Genomic DNA, 18210 nt, shown 5'->3' with positions numbered 1-18210 from the left:
GGCCTCAGCATCAATCCCTGTGTGCAGCAGCTCAGGGGACAGTTCCGAGCTGGAGCTCAGGGCCACTGAGGAGCTTTAAAGCTGGTGGGTGTTGTGCCAGGAGGGAGCAGAAGCTCTTTTTTTTTCTGAGACGGAGTCTTGCTCTGTTGCCCAGGCTGGAGTATGGCGCAATCTCAGCTCACTGCAACCTCCACCTCCCCAGTTCCAGTGATTCTCCTGCTTCAGCCTCCCGAGTAGCTGGGGTTACAGATGCGCACCACCACACCCAGCTTTTTTGTATTTTCAGTAGAGATGGGGTGTCACCATGTTGGCCAGGCTGGTCTCAAACTCCTGACCCCAGGTGATCTGCCCGCCTCAGCCTCTCAAAGTGCTGGGATTACAGGCATGAGCCACCATGCCCAGCCAAGAGCAGAAACTCTTTAGAGCTTGCAAGTGATTCTAGTGTATTCTCACTTGTGATCCTCAAAGATCCCGCTCATAGACTTATCCATGTTCCAATTTAATCCAACTCTGACAGACATGGTTTAGATGAGAGAGGACAAACTGCTGCTCTGCCTTGCGGGGCTGCTGGCCCCTCCTGAGGTGCAGTGGGTGAGAGGGTGGCAGGGGTAGTGGGGCAGGGAGGAGTCTCCATAGGACAGGTCAAGTCACCACAAATTTGGGTTGGATACTTGGGAGGCTGAGGCAGGGGGATCGTTTGAGCCCAGGAGTTCGAGGCTGTAGTGAGCTTATGGTTGTGTCACTGCACTCCAGCCTGGATGACAGAGTAAGACTGCCTAAAAAAAAAATAAAAAAAATTCGGACTAGAATCTGGCCATGGGGACCCATTAGACAAAGACTCCTTATTTGACTGACCACAGAGCTCCAGGATGATCGGCCTCCCCAGACACCACACTCCCTTCCAGTGTGGCCCAAGTCAGCTCCCTGATTGTGGAGCCCACTCTGGTTCCAGATGTCTCTTGTGAACTGGGGCTGTGCCCAGGGGCCACTGAGTGGCTGGTCCCCTTCTGTGGCTATTCCATGAGCCACTTGTGGTGCTTTTAAGTGGCTTTCACGAGACACAGGTGGCATCTCCAGGACAGATGTCTCATTTATGAGGGTCAAATTTCACACAGCAGAAACTCTTTGGCCCATCAATTATATATTTAGGTGGCTTTTCTTAGAGGAGCCACCCCGCTTTACTAAGATTCACCACAGTGACTCTTAGGGCAGGACAGTCACATTACCAGTTATTCAGAGTCTGGAATACCCAGTGTTTAAAAAAAGAAAAAAAAAAGCATCTTGGGGAATTCCATCCTATTAACATGACACCTTGGCAGTAGGACTCCAACCTGAAGACTGTGTTGCTGTAATCAAAGCCAGGGGGCAGGCTGGGTGCAGCGGCTCATGCCTGTAATCCCATCACTTTGGGAGGCCAAGGTGGGAGGATCACCTGAGGTCAAGAGTTCGAGACCAGCTTGGCCAGCATGGTGAAACCCCATCTCTACTAAAAATACAAAAATTAGCTGGGAGTGGTGGCTCATGCCTGTAGTCTCAGCTACTCGGGAGGGTGAGGCAGGAGAATCGCTTGAACCTGGGAGGCGGAGGTTGCAGCGAGCCAAGATCACGCCACTGTGCTCTAGCCTGGACAGAGAATGAGACTCTTGTCTAAAAACAAAAACAAAAGCATACAAACAAAAAAGCCAGGGGACAGATTCCTGCATCTACCTCAACAGTGATCTAAAATAACCTCATTTCCACAGAGGAAAGGAACCTATCAGTCTGAATGGCAGACATATCTGCATTTCACTCTCGAGTATCTACACCACTTCCTAGTGGGATGGGTTGTAATAGAACACATTTGGGAGTGGGGGCTTCCTCTGGGGATGAGTTGCTCATGCAGGCTACCGAGTGTGCGGCCCCCTGGGCTGGGCCCCCTGCACTTACCCCATCTTCACCGGCGGCAAACCTCAGCAGGGAGGAAATGCTGCGCTGCAACAGCTGCAACAGCAGAAGCAGGGCTGGGTTAAACTCCCTCCAACACAGTAAGTGCTCAAGTTAGATTACTCATTCCCCAAAATTAACATGTTACATCCAAACCACCTGTCTTCAGAGCTTCAGTCTCACGGCCTTAGGTCAAAGATGTGTTTTAACATGGAGAGACTGTGTTCACACAGGGTGCATCCTCCCACCTTTCCGAAGGGAAGCTCCTAAGACCTAGAGGGAGCTCCAGATGCAACCCATCCCAGCCGAGTCCCAGCGCCTCTGCAGGCGTACAGGAGGACATGCACCTGCTTCAGCTCTGTCTCACCTTCGCTATGTTGGAGTGAGCTAGGAGTGAGTGCGTGCTCTGGCCTGGCTCTTACCTTGACCTTCACTCTGCACTGGGGTCTTGAGCGGCAGTCCAGGAAGACCTGCAGGTGCCTCTTGAGAACAGGAGATGTGACCACCCGGGAGCAGTCCCCACAGGAAAAGGCGCCTCTGGTATATGAAAACCCAAGGAAAGACAAGGCCCCGGGAGGCACAAGTCAGGAAAGCTCCAGTGGGAGACATTTTCCTAAACATGAGTGTCTGCTGAGATAGAAAACGGGGCTTTACTCTCAGAATCAAGTTTCTGAGAGAGGCCTGCAGCTTGCCTGGACTCAGCCTGTCCAAGGGATGAACATCAGCTTCGAGTAGCACTGGCTGGAGGCCGATGAGGGGAGCAGAGGAGGGGATGCTGAGCCTCCCAGGAAGGGAGGTCAGGGCCTGGGAGGCCAGGGGTCAGGCTGCCCCCTGGCCCAGGAGAGAAAGTCTGCTCTCAGCTGCCAGCACAGCCACTGTTGTGTGCTACCATGCATGCCTGCACATGTGCTCATCTCTTCCACACAGTCCAGTGATGGCTTGTGTAAGGCCACCAGCCCAGGTATGCCAAGGAGACATTTGCTCTTTGCTTTGTTTTTTTTTTCTTTCTTTGAGATGGAGTCTCGCTCTCGCTCTGTCACTCAGGTTGGAGTGCAGTGGTGCGATCTCGGCTCACTGCAACCTCCACCTCCCCCTGGTTCAAGTGATTCTCCCACTTCAGCCTCCTGAGTAGCTGGGACTACAGGTGTGTGCCACCATGCCCGGCTAATTTTTGTATTTTTAAAATTAATAATAGAGATGGGGTTTCACTGTGTTGGCCAGGCTGGTCTTGAACTCCTGACCTCAAGTGATCTACCTGCCTCACCTCTCACAGTATTGGGATTACAGGCGTGAGACACTGCGCCTGGCCAATCTTTGCTTTTTTTTCTCTTTTTCTTTGTGAGACAGAGTCTCACTCTGTCTCCAGGCTGGAGTGCAGTGGTGCGATCTCAGCTCACTGCAACCTCCGACTCCCCGTTTCAAGAGATTCTCCTGCCTCAGCCTCCCGAGCAGCTGGGATTACAGGCACGCGCCACCACGCCCAGCTAATGTTTGTATTTTTAGTAGAGACTGTGTTTTGCCATGTTGGCCAGGATGGTCTGGATCTCCTTACCTTGTGATCCGCCTGCCTCGGCCTCCCAAAGTGCTGAGATTACAGGTGTGAGCCACCATGCCCCGCCTCTTTGCTTTTTAAGAAGCAGAAAAGTAATGAGCCTGTCCCTTTCTATCACATGACACTGCACTTGGGAGGCCGGAGGACTGACTTCACAGGGACAGACTGCACTGACACGGGCCCAGACCCTGAGGGAGGGCAGCACAGTGGGGTGGGCAGGGACATCTGTCCAGTAGCTGCTCACTGTAAACGTGGTCTCTGTAAACGTCTGCACCTTTCACAAAAGCCAGGCTATATAGTCACCAAGTTTTTTTCACTTATTCATGTTTGTCCTGTTTTTTTAATTCTCCTGGCTGATAATAAAGGAGGTGGGGACAAAACCCAGCACTTCTATCTCATAACAGGAGCAGCTGCAAGAAACAGCAGAAATCTCAGTAAGGAAAACCCACCGGGCCCCAGGGGCCTCTTCCCTTGCCGTTCAGCAGAGGCGGAGGTTGCCCCTTGAGCTCTCGAAGGAGTTACCTGAGGCAGCAAGGCCCAGGTTCTGGGGCTGGGTTGCTTCTGTGCCCTTTCGGTTCTAGGGCTTTCGGGACAGCCCCTGTCCCCTTACCTGTCTTCCAGCCTCTGTTCCAATCTCCCGTTGCCACACATGTCACACACAGGCCATGAGAAAGCAGTGCTCTCGTCTACGCCAACCACAGTTCCTAGGCCCAAGAGAAGGAAAGCCCACCTCAGAGGCGGCTCTGCCCTCTCTGACTCCTCTGCTTCTCCACGCGCGGAGGACAACATGAGGGGCCTCGTGATTTTTGCCTTACTTGTGAGTTTATATACATGTTCCTCAGATTTTTATAATTTCTACTTATTGTACAAAGAAAAATTATAACAATAAGAAGTACGTTTTAAAACTTGCCTGCATATTACCACCTAACTGAAGTATTTTCGTTGGGATATTTTTCCAGATGCATAGGTAGTTACATCGCCACAGCTGAGCCGGCCCTCAGTCCCTCAAACATTCCCCATATTGCATATTTAGGTCTGTGCTTTTTCTGTAGCACAGTAATAATATATAGACTCCTTAACAGTGATGAGTGTTTGAGTTATGATTATGCCACTGCACTCCAGCCTGGGTGACAGGGCAAGACCCTGTCCCCGCTCCCAAAAAAAAAAGATGAAATAAATGGTAAATTGACAAATGGAAAAGACACCTGAGACGTGTGTCAGAGACACCCCTGAGCATCCCAGAGGGTCATGGAAGGCTTCCTGAGGAAGGGAGTGAGGGGGTTCCACAAGACAACCAGGGCGGGCCACACAGACTCTGCACACCATGGCAGGGCTGAGGCAGGGCGAGCACAGCTGGTCACTGCTTGCTGGGGATTCGGATAGTCTGATTTTCTTGGATGTGAAGCATTGTAGATATCATCTAGATACACCACCAAATCGCAGATGTCCTTGTTGAAAAGTGATGAAATTAGATGTTTGAAGAAAAAGTAAAATCTGAGTTTCTAGAAAAATAGAAGGGTCTTCCTTTCCACTCTTGGCGCAAAAAATTTCATTCCCCACTAAAACAAGCATTGGGAGAAAATTTATCTTTAGAGGATAAATCAGAAGTATGAGAATGAGTAGGCTTGGTTTATTAAAGTGCATTCATGCAATGCATACTTGAATGACTTTTTAAAAATGAAAATAATAGATCTTGATTTTGAAAAGGCTGCCCTAGCTAATGACATTGTCAAAGTGGGTCAAAGGGATGAAAAGCAAAGTCAATAAAGGCTCATAATGCAGCTGCAGTGTTGACTAATTCACAACAGGCAGGCGCATGAGGAGGTACAAGGGGAGAAAGGAGCGGCTGCATCCCCAAGCCCCAGAGCACATTTGGCACCGTGGCCTGGCTCCTGCCCAGGGCCTGCAGGCCCACCAAAAGCCCACTCACTGGTTTACTGGTGCTTGGTAAATGACTGCTACCTTAATAAAAAGTAGACTGCTACCAGCCAAAGTTCCTTTTTATCCTAGGATATCCATGGGTGTTAATAGCATTTACATTTATATGGGATTAAGCAATTTCCTTCTAATTAGAGAATAAGGCAAGAGTTGAGGAAACAAACACATTTCATCTGAGGTCCATAAGCCATTGTGGAAATCTTTTCTGGCAACCCTAAATAAATTTCAAGAGATGGCTAGGAAGTGTATGATTAAACATTCACTTAAGGCCGGGCACAGTGGCTCATGCCTGTAATCCCAGCACTTTGGGCAGCCGAGGTGGGAGGATCACGAGGTCAAGAGATCGTGACCATCCTGGCCAACATGGTGAAACTCTGTCTCTACTAAAAATAAAAAATTAGCCGGGCGTGGTGGCACGCGCCTGTAGTCCCAGCTCCTTGGGAGGCTGAGGCAGGAGAATCGCTTGAACCCAGGAGGCAGAAGTTGCAGTGAGCCGAGATCACACCACTATACTCAAGCCTGGTGACAGAGAGAGACTCTGTCTCAAAAAAACAAAAACAAAAACAAAAGACATTCACTTAAATGAGCATCAGAAAGAAAAAGACAGTTTACATCAGGGTTGAGGACACCATACTCATGAACTTGCCAGCAGTTTGCCATTAAGTCTTTACTTTGCTTGTCTTATGTGCAGAAATGTCTTGTAATTAGGTTTGGGAAAGGTGTATTGCTTAGTTACAAACACATCTTTTTAAAAAGGTCCTTTCAAAGGGTCCTCAGGATGGGTGGGTCTGGCACTCACCACGCCTGGTGCACACATTTCTTCAGTAACTTGAACTCTGCTATACCCTCTTCCTCCCTATTTCCTGATGGAAAGAAGTCAGGGCTCATAAGTCTTCTATTTAGAAGCTGGAGCCTGGGTTTAGACACAACTTCACCCCTCTTTCCACAGAGATGTGAGCCTGCTGCATCCCTTCCTGCAGCCCTGCACCAGGTCCCATCACTAGTGAGTGGTGGACAGAGAGGTGGTGAGCAGAGTGAGGGAGGGAAAACCAGCGCTGCCAAACGACTTCACCCCAGAAGACACAGCAGAGAAACATTTCCGCACACCCCAGAGCTGCCACTCAGGGAGAACAGAGACAAGGAGGCCTTGTGACACCAGCAAGGAGTGAGTGCCTCCCCCTCACCCCGTCACTGAGACCTGGATGGACAGAGGGATGCTGCCAGCTCTCAGTGAGTGACTGCTCCATGCTCAGAATATATTCAGGGTCCTTTTAAACTCTACTCAGAGAAAATGTTCAGTACTCAGCCATCTGAGACCCAGATGCTCAGCTGGTTCTGCTGCTGAGAGAGCTGCCCAAGCCCTAGCACCAACTCTCTGCAGATGTGAAGGGGTCCCCTTGGAGCCATGCAGAGGACACGTCATCACTGAGATCTTCTGGACCAGGGCAGGGCAGAACAGAGCAAGACTGAGGTGCTGAGATGGGGGCAACTGCTACTGCCAAACAGTAGTGAGGACTCCAGCCTTGCCTGGATTTGATGGAGGTGGGCAGGCCTGTGGCTGGCGGGTGTGCAGGCTGAGGACTGTGTAGGAGTAGGTCACTGCCTAGCTGCTACCTTGCTATGGACATTCCTGCATGTGAGGCTTGGATAAGCTTTGTTATTTTGCAGCTGGGGGTTTGTTTTCTCTTAATGCCCAGTTGACTGGTTCTCATTAAAGGATCTGGCAGCACTCAGCCCTGCCTCTGTGATAAGTCTGTTTACAAATCTTGAGCCCTACATGCGGGCCTGCAGGGCAGCTGTAGAACAGGCCTGGAAGCAGAAGAGGCCCACGGGGAATGCTACATGAAAATGGCGAGATATGAGGAAAATGAAATGTCAGAAACTTGAATCTATATAAAGAAAGGAAGAATATTAGAGAAGGAATAAATGAAGGTAAAATCTTTTACATTTCTAATTCTAAATTGATAGAAAAGATAATAATTTAAATAATGATAATGTAATCAATGATTATACCTTTTGAGTAAGTGAAATGCATAACAGGAGTGTTACAAGGGATGGGAAAGAAAAAAAAAAAGAAATCAGGAACACTCTGATATAAGGTACCTGCATTACCTGTGAAGCAGGACAGTGTTATTTGAAAGTGGACTTGATTGGCTGTAAAGTGTATTGCAAACTCCAGGGTAACCACCAGAAAAACTTAAAAATAAGTATAATTGGGCTGGGCATGGTGGCTCACGCCTGTAATCTCAGCACTTTGGGAGGCCAAGGCGGGAGGATCGTGAGGTCAGGAGATCGAGACCATCCTGGCTAACATAGTGAAACCCTGTCTCTACTAAAAATACTAAAAATTAGCCAGGCATGGTGGCGGGTGCCTGTAGTCCCAGCTACTCAGGAGGCTGAGGGAGAAGAATGGCGTGAACCCGGGAGGCGGAGCTTGCAGTGAGCTGAGATCGCGCCACTGCACTCCAGCCTGGGCGACAGAGCGAGACTCCTTCTCCAAAAAAAAAAAAAAAAAAAAAAAAAAAAAAAAGGATAATTGATGTTTTGAAAGAAAAGAGAAAATGGAATCATAATGTTCAATAAAAATGAGAATAGGCAGAAAGAGTAGAAGACAAAAAAAGAAACAAGCGGGGCAATGAATAGAAAATAGTTATAAACACAGTTGATATTATCTCAGTTATATGAATAATCAGTTAAAATGAGAATGGTCTCAATACACAAATTAAATGACAGAGACTATTAGAGTGAACAAAAAACAAGAACCAACTATATGTTGTTTATATAAAGACACATGGCTAGCCACAATGGCTCACACTTGTAATCCCAGCACTTTGGATGGCCAAGGCCGGGGGATCATTTGAGGTCAGGAGTTTGAGAGCAGCCTGGGCAACACAGTGAAACTCGGTCTCAACAACAACAACAACAACAACAAAAATTAACTGGGCATGGTGGTGTGTGCCATCCCAGTAGTCCTAGCTACTCGGGAGGCTGACGTGGGAGTATTACTTTAGCTCAAGAGTTCAAGGTTGCAGTAAGCTATGATCACACTAATGCACTCCAACCTGGATGATCCTGTCTTAAAAATATTAAAACCAAAACATGCCCAGGAGTTTGACAGCAGCCTGGACAATACAGCAAGACCCCATTAAAAAAAAAAAAAAAAGGATGAAAAAACCAGTAAGAAATCCAAAACACTTCTGGTTCCAAGCATTTCGGATATGGGATACTCAACTTGTATAATCATAATAATATAAATGCCATTCATTGATTTTCATCTTTGAGAATCAATCTGTAGAAAATGTGTGCAAAGCTTAGTTATAGTTATACAACAGAATGTTACCAATCTTAACAATATAAAGTGCAGATGCAAAGGTAGGTAGATGGAAGAGTGTAATAAAAGAAGGGAAGGAGAGCTAATATTATTTTCTTCCACAGTGATATTATCTCCAGCAAACGGAACAACAAAACCCCTCTGGCTAACATCATAATCAATGGTGAGAAAGTACATGGTTAACCCTTAAGATTAAGAACAATGCAAGGATGTTCCCACTACTGCTATTCTACATGGTACAGATAGTCCTAGGTAATGCAGTAAGACAAGAAAATAAAATAAAAGATACATAGATTGAGAAGAAAGAAAGAAAACTGTTCACAGATGACCCAGTTTTCTATGGAGAAAATCTCAAAGAAACAACAAAAAACCACTAAGTGATTACAGAAAAGTTGCAGGGTTAATATCAAAAAGTTAATTGTTTTCCTATGAAACACAATGAACGATTGGAATTTGAAATTAAAAACAATACTATTTACAATAGCAACAAAATAAATGAAATACTTAGGTATAAATCTACAAAATATGTACAAGATCTGTATGAGGAAAACTAAAAAACTCTTCTGAAAGATATCAAAGAAGATATAAATAAATGCAAAGATATTCCATGTTCATGGATAAGAAGGCTATAGTATTAACATGTCATTTTTTCCCCATCTAATCTACACACTCAACACTATCCCAATCAAAATCTCATCAAGTTATTTTGTGGATATCAACAAATTGATTCTAAAGTTTATATGGAGAGGCAAAATGACCTTGAATAGCCAAGACAATATTGAAGAACAAGAACAAAGCTGGAAAACTGACAGTACCTGACTTCAAGACTTAAAAGTCGTAGTAATTGGCCCGGCGCGGTGGCTCACACCTGTAATCCCAGCACTTTGGGAGGCCAAAGTGGGTGGATCACGAGGTCAGGAGATTGAGACCATCCTGGCTAACATGGTGAAACCCTGTCTCTACTAAAAATACAAAAAAAAATTAGCCGGGCATGGTGGCGGGCGCCTGTAGTCCCAGCTACTCGGGAGGCTGAAGCAGGAGAATGGCGTGAACCTGGGAGGCGGAGCTTGCAGTGAGCCAAGATTGTGCCACTGCACTCCAGCCTGGGCAACTGAGCAAGACTGTCTCAAAAAAAAAAGTTTCAATAATTAAGATGGTGTACTGGTAGCGAAAGAACAAATAGATCAAGGGAACACAGACCCTCATAAATATAGTCACCTGATCTTTGACAAGGAAACAAAGACATTTCAATGGAGAAAGAACAGTCTTTTCAACAAATGGTGCCAGAACAACTAGATTTCCACAGGCAAAAAAATGAATCTAGACATAGATCTTCCATCTTTTACAAAAAATAATTCAAAATGGATCATAGGCTTAAATGTAAAACACAAAACTCCTAGAAAGAAAACAGGAGAAAATCTAGATTATCATGGGTCTGACAATGAGTTTTTAGATGTGACACCAGAAATGCAATTCGTGAAAGAAACAACTGATGTGAGACCTCATTAAAATTAAAACTTATGGTTTGTAAAAAGACTATTAAGAGTATGAAAAGGACCAGAAGCAGTGGCTCATGCCTGTAATCCCAGCAGTTTGGGAGGCCTAGGTGAGTGGATCACCTGAGGTCAGGAGTTCAAGACCAGCCTGGCCAACACGGTGAAACCCAGTCTCTACTAAACATACAAAAACTAGCTGGGCATGGTGGCAGGCACCTGTAATCCCAGCTACTCAGGAGGATAAGGGAGGAGAATTGCTTGAACCTGGGGGGTGGAAGTTGCAGTGAGCCAAGACTGCACCACTGCACTCCAGCCTGGGCAACAGAGAAAAAAGAAAAAAAAAGTATGAAAAGACAAGCCATGAACTGGGAAAAATATTTGCAAAAGACACATCTGATCAAGGACTGTTAACACTTAAAACTCAACAATAAGAAAATGAACAACCCAATTAAAAAATGAGCAAATGATTTCAACAGACAAATCATTAAAGAGGTTGACAAATAACCATATGAAAAGATGCTCAATGTCATACGTCATCAAGGAATTGCAAATTGAAGCAGCAATGAGATACTACTACACATCTATTAGAATGGCAAAAATCCAAAACACTAGTAACACCAAATGCTGGTGAGGATGTGGATCAAGAGGAGCTCTTATTCATTGCTGGTGGGAATACAAAATGATACAGCCAACTTTGGAAGACAGCTTAGCAGTTACTTCCAAAACTAAACATATGATCCAGCAATAATATTTCTTGGTATTTACCCACGAGTTGAAAACTTATGCCCACACAAAAACCTTCACACATGTCTACTGCAGCCTCATTAATAATTGCCAAAACTTGGAAGCAAACCAGAAAACTGTGGTACATCCATGCAATGGAATACTATTCAGTGCTAAAAAGAAATGAGCTATCAAGCCATGAAAAGATGTGGAGGAACCTTAAATGCATATTGCTAAGTGAAATAAGCTAATCTGAAAAGGCTGCATACCGCATGATTCCAACTATACGACATTCTGGAGAAGGCCAAACTACAGAGACAGTACAAAGAAGAGTGGCTGCCAGTAGTTAGTGGGGAGGGAGGGATGAAGAGCCAGAGCACAGGATTTTTAGGGTGGTGAAATTATTCTGTGTGATACACTAATAGTAATGGTAGTACATGGTATTATACATCTGTCAAAACCAACAGAACTGTATAGCACAAACAGAGAATGCTGGCTCCCCTGGGTGTGGGGTGGGGGGGGCATGGGAGCCCTGGCTCCTGTAAATGTAAGGAGCATTGGGTTCCTTGAGTGCGGGTTGACTGTGGGAGATGTGGGGGCCTTGGCTTCCCTGGTTTCCTTGAGTGTGGGAGATGTGGGGGCCTTGGCTTCCCTGGTTTCCTTGAGTGTGGGAGATGTGGGGGCCCTGGCTTCCCTGGGTGTGAGGAGCATTGACTCTGGCTTCCTTGGCTTTCCCAGGTGTAGGAACCCCTGGTCCCTCCAGCCTGGCTCCTAGGGCACTCACCCCTTGTTAGCCCAGTGCCTGGGCCAGCTGTAACTGCTTGGAGAAGGCAAATTCCCAGCTGCTGGCAATGCTGGCTGTAATCAGACTGGTCAGACACAACTGGTGCTTATATCTTTTCTTTTTTTTTTTTTTTTTTTTGAGACGGAGTCTCACTCTGTCACCCAGGCTGGAGTGCAGTGGTGTGATCTCAGCTCACTGCAAGCTCTGCCTCCCGGGTTCATGCCATTCTCCTGCCTCAGTCTCCCGAGTAGCTGGGACTACAGGTGCCTGCCACCATGCCCAGCTAATTTTTTTTGTATTTTTAGTAGAGACAGGGTTTCACTGTGTTAGCCAGGATGGTCTCGATCTTCTGACCTCGTGATCCGCCCACCTCGGCCTCCTAAAGTGCTGGGATTACAGGCATGAACCACTGCGCCCAGCCTGGTACTTATATCCTTTCTATGAAGCTTAGGATGGCAGGGCTGCCTCCCTGTTCAGGCCACTAAAGTGACTTTAGGTTCCTAGGACATTTATTAACTGACATGAGAGGCCTAGAACTTCTCATTGGCAAACCAATGGTGCCTGTGTTTAGTGCTGTCTCTGTGCCATGCAGGCCACCTCCCCCAGTACCTACTCCCTTCCTGCTCACCACCTCACCTCAGTATTCACCCACAGCTCTCTCACAGGGAAGACCTGTGGGGGTTTCCAACTTTTCTCTATTTAGAAGGAGCCCTGGGTAGGGGAAGGGAGAGCATCAAGAATAGCTAATGTATGCTGGGCTTAATACCTGGGTGATGGGTTGATCTGTGCACCATGGCACACATTTACCTACTTAACAAACCTGCATGTCCTGCACATGTACCCCAGAACTTAAAAGTTGAGGGGAAAAAAAAAAGAATCCTGCCATTGCTTGGCCAAGACCATATTTCTATTCTTCAATATTTCTCTAAAAGAAAACGAAGTTTATAGGTAATGTCTGAATGTCTTACTGTGTTTTACACTTTATAAAATAAAGTTTTAGCAATGTGCAATGAAAAAATGAAAGGTGACTTAAACCATGAGGATAGTAATTCATCTTCCTGACTAGTGCACATGTTAAAAAAAAATAAAAAGGAGCCCTTGCCTCCAATGAGGTACAGAAAAATGAAGAAAAAAAAAAAAAGAGCCAAAGATAAGTAGTTTAAGCATATTTCTTAAGTGAATTTGAGAAGGAAAAACTGCCTAAATACAACTGGCTTAGTCAGAAACATTGATCCCACCAATTTATAAAATGAGGGCACAGAAAAAAAAACACTTTTCATCTTAATACATGCAAAATACATGAACCAATCGGAGCATGTTTCCTCCCCGTTTAGAAATCTTGCTTCTTTGCTTTTAGTTGGGAAGAGCACTGGATGAGCAAAGGACAAATGTGTGTGTGGTCTCCGTATGTGACTGATATGATGCCTTCTCTACTGCACATGGAGGCAAGCACGTAGCTTTAATAGTGCATGCCTCCACTATTACTGTCCATTCAAACCTTGGAATAAAAGCACAGATCCCGGCTACAAGCTTTGAAATGTGGCTTGGGTGGACTGGACACAGGGAACCCCAGCCTCTAGGGTCCTTCAATGTGTCCGGCATATGGACACTAGGCTTGGACCTGTGCAGCTGTTTTTGATTAAGGAGGGTGCCAACAGCGTGTGCCCCAGGGCTGTGCTCATTTTAGAAAGGTGTTATACTCAGCAAAGCCCACAGAGGTCTGAAGGCAGCAGCTGAGTGTTAGGAATGGCATCTTGTGCTGCTCTCCTTCCAGTGGTTAGGTGCTTAAGAGTCTGAACTGCTGATCTCTAGAACACCTAAATTTGCTACCAGGAACAGAGCTTTGTGACAGATCAAACTACCTATTGATTACATTACACATATTTAGTTTTCAATACCCATTTGAAGGTTCAGTTTGAGTGAGGTGGGGCCTAAGGATGGCTGAGCCTCATCAGTGTTCCCAGCTGCTGCCAACACAGCTAATGCCCAACAGGGAGGTCACTGCACTAGGTCACATGAGGCTGCAATCTGACCACCTAGAGCAAAGTTCCCTCAGTGTACCAACAGGCAGGCCTACTGCCACGGGCACAAAAGGTGAGGATCTGCCTCTGTGTGCACCTGTGGCACTCACTGGCAGTAGTTAGGAATGGGTTAGGGAAACCCTCCTTGGGGTTCTTCAGGTACATATTTTCTCATGAGACACTGCTATGGGTGGTGGCGATTCTTCTGGTCATAAAATAACAGGGTCCCATGCAGCCTAACTGGTTTGTGGCATGGCAGTGACTTTCAGACTCAGAGCTGAGACCTTCACTGCGGGATGTTCTCCCTGAGCCCCTGACTAATCCTGGCCTCTGGGAGAGCTGAGGGGGTGGGAGAAGAACAGGTAGCAACCAATGAAGAGAATGAAGGCGGAAGGGATGTCCTTATACATGTGCCTGGAGACCAGGAAGCCCTGGAAGTGAGCGATGGGTCACTGCCAAAGGCACACAAATAGCACATGTGCCCCAGGGACAAGGCTGCACCCCTCTGCACCATGTGCCCTGTCCCTGTAGCTGGTCTGCTCAGGGGCACAGTGCTGCTGTACACCAAAGAGCAGCTCCACGCTGGCTCACATGGGCCAGGCAGTCTGCTCCACCTCTTCGGACCCTCCGCCCTTCTTACTTCTTCCTGCCAATCATCTCTCCCTGCTTTACATCATAGTCTGTGGGGCTGCAGAATTTCTTTTTTTTTTTGAGACGGAGTCTCGCTCTGTCACCCAGGCTGAAGTGCAGTGGCGCAATCTCGGCTCACTGCAAGCTCCGCCTCCCGGGTTCACGCCATTCTCCTGCCTCAGCCTCTCCAAGTAGCTGGGACTACAGGCGCCCGCCACCACGCCCGGCTAATTTTTCTTTATTTTTAGTAGAGACGGGGTTTCACCGTGGTCTCTATCTCCTGACCTCGTGATCCACCCGCCTCGGCCTCCCAAAGTGCTGGGATTACAAGCGTGAGCCACCGCGCCCGGCCAGAATTTCTTCATTAAAAAATCTGACCATATAATCTCCACATGGCCAGGGAAAGTAGAGCAATACGCAAGCAGCTGGCTCCCCTGCTGCCCTTCTTGGTCCCTGCCCCTCTCCCATCACTTGGGAGGGTTTATAACTGCTCCCAGCACTTCTGTGGGTTTTCCATGTGCCCTTCCACCTGCTCTTACAGCCTTGCCCAACTCTACTTGACAAATCCTGACAGTCCTAAGGCCACCCACCCACTGCAGTCAGTGGCTGCAGCCCTCAGACATCCCTCCCTTCCTGACTCCTGGTACCAGTACTGAGATGTCTGTTTTCTCCACTGGACTCAGAGCTTCAAAGCCCCCAAAGCCTCCTGAGCATTATCTCATTTAATTCTCAACCGTGTTTTGAGGCTGATTCCATTAGCCCTATTTTACAGATGAGAAAATGGAGGCCTCATATGACCCATCACCCCATAACTGCAGTTATGCATCAGCATTAACCCCAAAAGGAGATGCACAGAAGAGAAAATCCAAATGGCCTCAACACAGTGAAAAGGATGTGAAAGCAACAATGGAATCACAAGAGTTTTCTGTTCATCAATTATAAAAAGTCAGGAACTAGTTACAGGTAAGGGTGAGGAACACCAGCCATCTTAGACATTACGCTCGCAAGTCTGAATTTTGATATGCTTTGAACCAGCTGGGTGCGGTGGTTCATACCTGTAATTCCAGAACTTTGGGAGGCCGAGGTGGGTGGATCACCTGAGGTCAGGAGTTCAAGACCAGCCTGGCCAACATGGCAAAATCTCTATTAAAAATACAAAAAGTAGCCAGGTGTGGTGGTGCACGCCTGTAGTCCCAGCTACTTGGGAGGCTGAGGCAGGAGATTCTCTTGAACCCAGTAGACAGAGGTTGCAGTGAGCTGAGATCATGCCATTGCACTCCAGCCTGGGTGACAGACTGAGACTCTGTCTCCAAAAAACAAAACAAAACAAAACAAAACAAAAAAGAGATGCACAAACCCCTAGTGTAGCCACTTTGGAAAACACTGGTGTTCTTCAAAAAGGTTAAATGCAGGGTTACCATATGACTAGGATTCATACCCCAAATTTCAAAACAGGAAACCTTGTCCATGAATATTCATAGCAGCTTTATTCATAGTAGCCAAAAAGTAGAAACAACCCAAATGAAATGTCCATCAACTGAGGAAAGGATAAACAAAATGTGGCATATCTGTACGATGAAATGTTATTATGCCATAAAAGACATACACACTGCATTGTGGATGAACCTTGAAAACATTACGCTAATTGAAAGATGCTAATCATGAAAGATCACATAGTATGTTAGGTTTGTGCAAAAGTAATCGCGGCTCCTTCCATTACTTTTGATGGCAAAAACCACAATTATTTTTGCACCAGCCTAAATATTATTCCAGTTAACATGAAATGTCCAGAATAGGCCGGGCGCAGTGGCTCATACCTGTAATCCCAGCATTTTGGGAGGCCGAGGAGAGATCACTTGAGGTCAGGAGTACGAGACCAGCCTGGCCAACATGGTGAAACCTTGTCTCTACTAAAAATAAAAAAATTAGCCAGGCATGGTGGTGTACACCTGTAATCCCAGCTACTTGGAAGGCTGAGGCAGGAAAATTGCTTGATCCCGGGAGGTGGAGGTTGCAGTGAGCAGAGATCACACCACTGCACTCCAGCCTAGGTGACAGAGCGAGACTCCATCTCAAAACAAAAACAAAAACAAAAACAAAAACAAAAACAACAAAACTCCCAAAAAAACAGAACAGGCAAATTCATAGAAGCAAAGAGTAGACTGGTGGTTTCCTAAGACTAGGGTGTGGGAGGGTGGGTGGTAATGGGGCGTGAATGATAACGGGTATGGGTTTTTGTTCTAAAATTAGATTGTAGTGAGTTTGCACAATTCTGTGAATACTGAAAACACTTTAAAGCAGTGAATTATAGGGTATTACTGAGTTATAGCTCAATAAAGTTGTTTAAAAAGTCCATGAACCCCAAACCGCTGAAATCCTCCTTTACAGAAATCAGTAGGGATTGATGTCCAAGAATGTTTATTACAGCCTTGTTTAATAATTGCAAAAATATGAGAGATCCTGGATGTCCATGAGTGGAGGAAGAGTTTATTCATATGAGGGGATGCTATGCGACTATTAAACTCTTGAGTTGGACCTCTCTCCCCACCTGGACAAGACATCCCTGCTAGAGGGAAGCAAGTGGCAGAATAATGTGCAGTAAATCATTTGACTTGCAAGCACACACACCCTCTCAAGGTGGGCAGCTGTGTCTCCTGGATGCGCCAGCGCAGGCAGGAAGCCGGGGACAAAGGGTGGGCTGTTAACTTTCTCTTATTTTTCACTAGTTCCACTAGACATGTATGACTTTTATTATTAAGTTTTATAAAGTTAAAAAAGAGAAAATAATAATGCTATTTTCAGCTCCAGACTCACATATCTAACCAGCTGCTGAAACATCTCAGATGTATGCAAAACACGCAAACTCTCCTGACAGAACTGAGAGGGTCCCCTCAAAGCTGACTTTGCCTGCCACATCCTACTTAATGAACAGCACCACTGTCACCTCAACTGAGCCAGGAACTTGGAGGTCGTCAGATATGTCTTCTGCCTCCATCTATGCCCAATTCATCGCTCAACCTGACAATTTCCCTAAGTCCACCCTTGGATTTCCTTCTCTACCTCTGCCACCCAGTCCCTCCACTCTGCTCTGCAGGGAGGACATCAGACCAGGCCGCCTGTACCAATGACAGAGCACACTCCTGACACCACCAGCCTGGTGGGCCCACCAGCCTCAGCTTGGTCCCACCTCCATCTGGCTGCCTGTCCTGCCTCTTCCCAGACACCCCTGCTCACCAGCTTTCTCATGCCAGTGGCCTTACGAAGTCCTGCTCTCTTCCCAGGAATGTTCCTCCTGCTCCATCCCTGACCTAAGTAGTCTCATCTATGCTTCAGAGCTCAGCTTGAGGCTCCTGTTTTTGGGAAGCCTTCCCTGAGTTCCCCACTAAGACGTGGGCCCAGGTATCAGCGGCTAGAGCACTCAGAGCCTGAGGATAGGCCTGTCTGTGTTCATCTGATTCACATCCTTCTGTGCAGACTCGAGTCTGATACCAACAACAATTTCTGCTTTTGTTCTTTACGTATCCAGTGTCTGGAACTTAGTGGGTGCTCCACAAATACTTGTTGAATAAATGAATATAAAGTATAATAGTTAAGGAAGTATAAACACCAATTCCTGTGAGACAGCTGCCTACCTTGAACACTGCAGATAGAGTTGACAGGTGTGGCAGAGTCCAGGTTGTCGAGCATCACCGGGCCAGGCAGCTCACAGGAACTTGCACCAGAGACCACACTCAAAAGGGGCTTCTGAAGCAAGAGGACAGTCCGTTCAGCACAAACAATCCGACCTGCCGACAGAGACACTTCAGGTTATT

At 46.6% G+C, this 18210-nt stretch overlaps 1 protein-coding gene across 13 annotated transcripts in view; it reads right to left on the bottom strand.

Moving 5' to 3' along the window:
* SPIDR (scaffold protein involved in DNA repair) overlaps positions 1-18210 on the bottom strand; it is a 508026-nt gene that overhangs the window by 4607 nt on the left and 485209 nt on the right. For 9 of the 13 annotated variants that reach the window (XM_030795009.1, XM_030795017.1, XM_030795011.1 and 6 more), the window contains 4 exons: positions 18031-18183; positions 4086-4179; positions 2346-2460; positions 1927-1980 (listed from right to left, as the gene is read on the bottom strand). In XM_030795009.1, coding sequence (XP_030650869.1) covers positions 1927-1980; positions 2346-2460; positions 4086-4179; positions 18031-18183 — 416 coding nt within the window. Of the gene's footprint in view, positions 1-1926; positions 1981-2290; positions 2461-4085; positions 4180-18030; positions 18184-18210 lie in introns of all 13 variants that reach the window. The other 4 variants (XM_030795010.1, XM_030795014.1, XM_030795015.1 and 1 more) reach the window with 4 other exon arrangements.

This window comes from Nomascus leucogenys, chromosome 16 (assembly GCF_006542625.1).
Source record: "Nomascus leucogenys isolate Asia chromosome 16, Asia_NLE_v1, whole genome shotgun sequence".
In the NCBI taxonomy this organism is placed as follows: Eukaryota; Metazoa; Chordata; class Mammalia; order Primates; family Hylobatidae; genus Nomascus; species Nomascus leucogenys.
The sequence above is the reverse complement of the archived record's forward strand: the minus strand, read 5'-3'. Positions and strand labels throughout refer to the sequence as shown.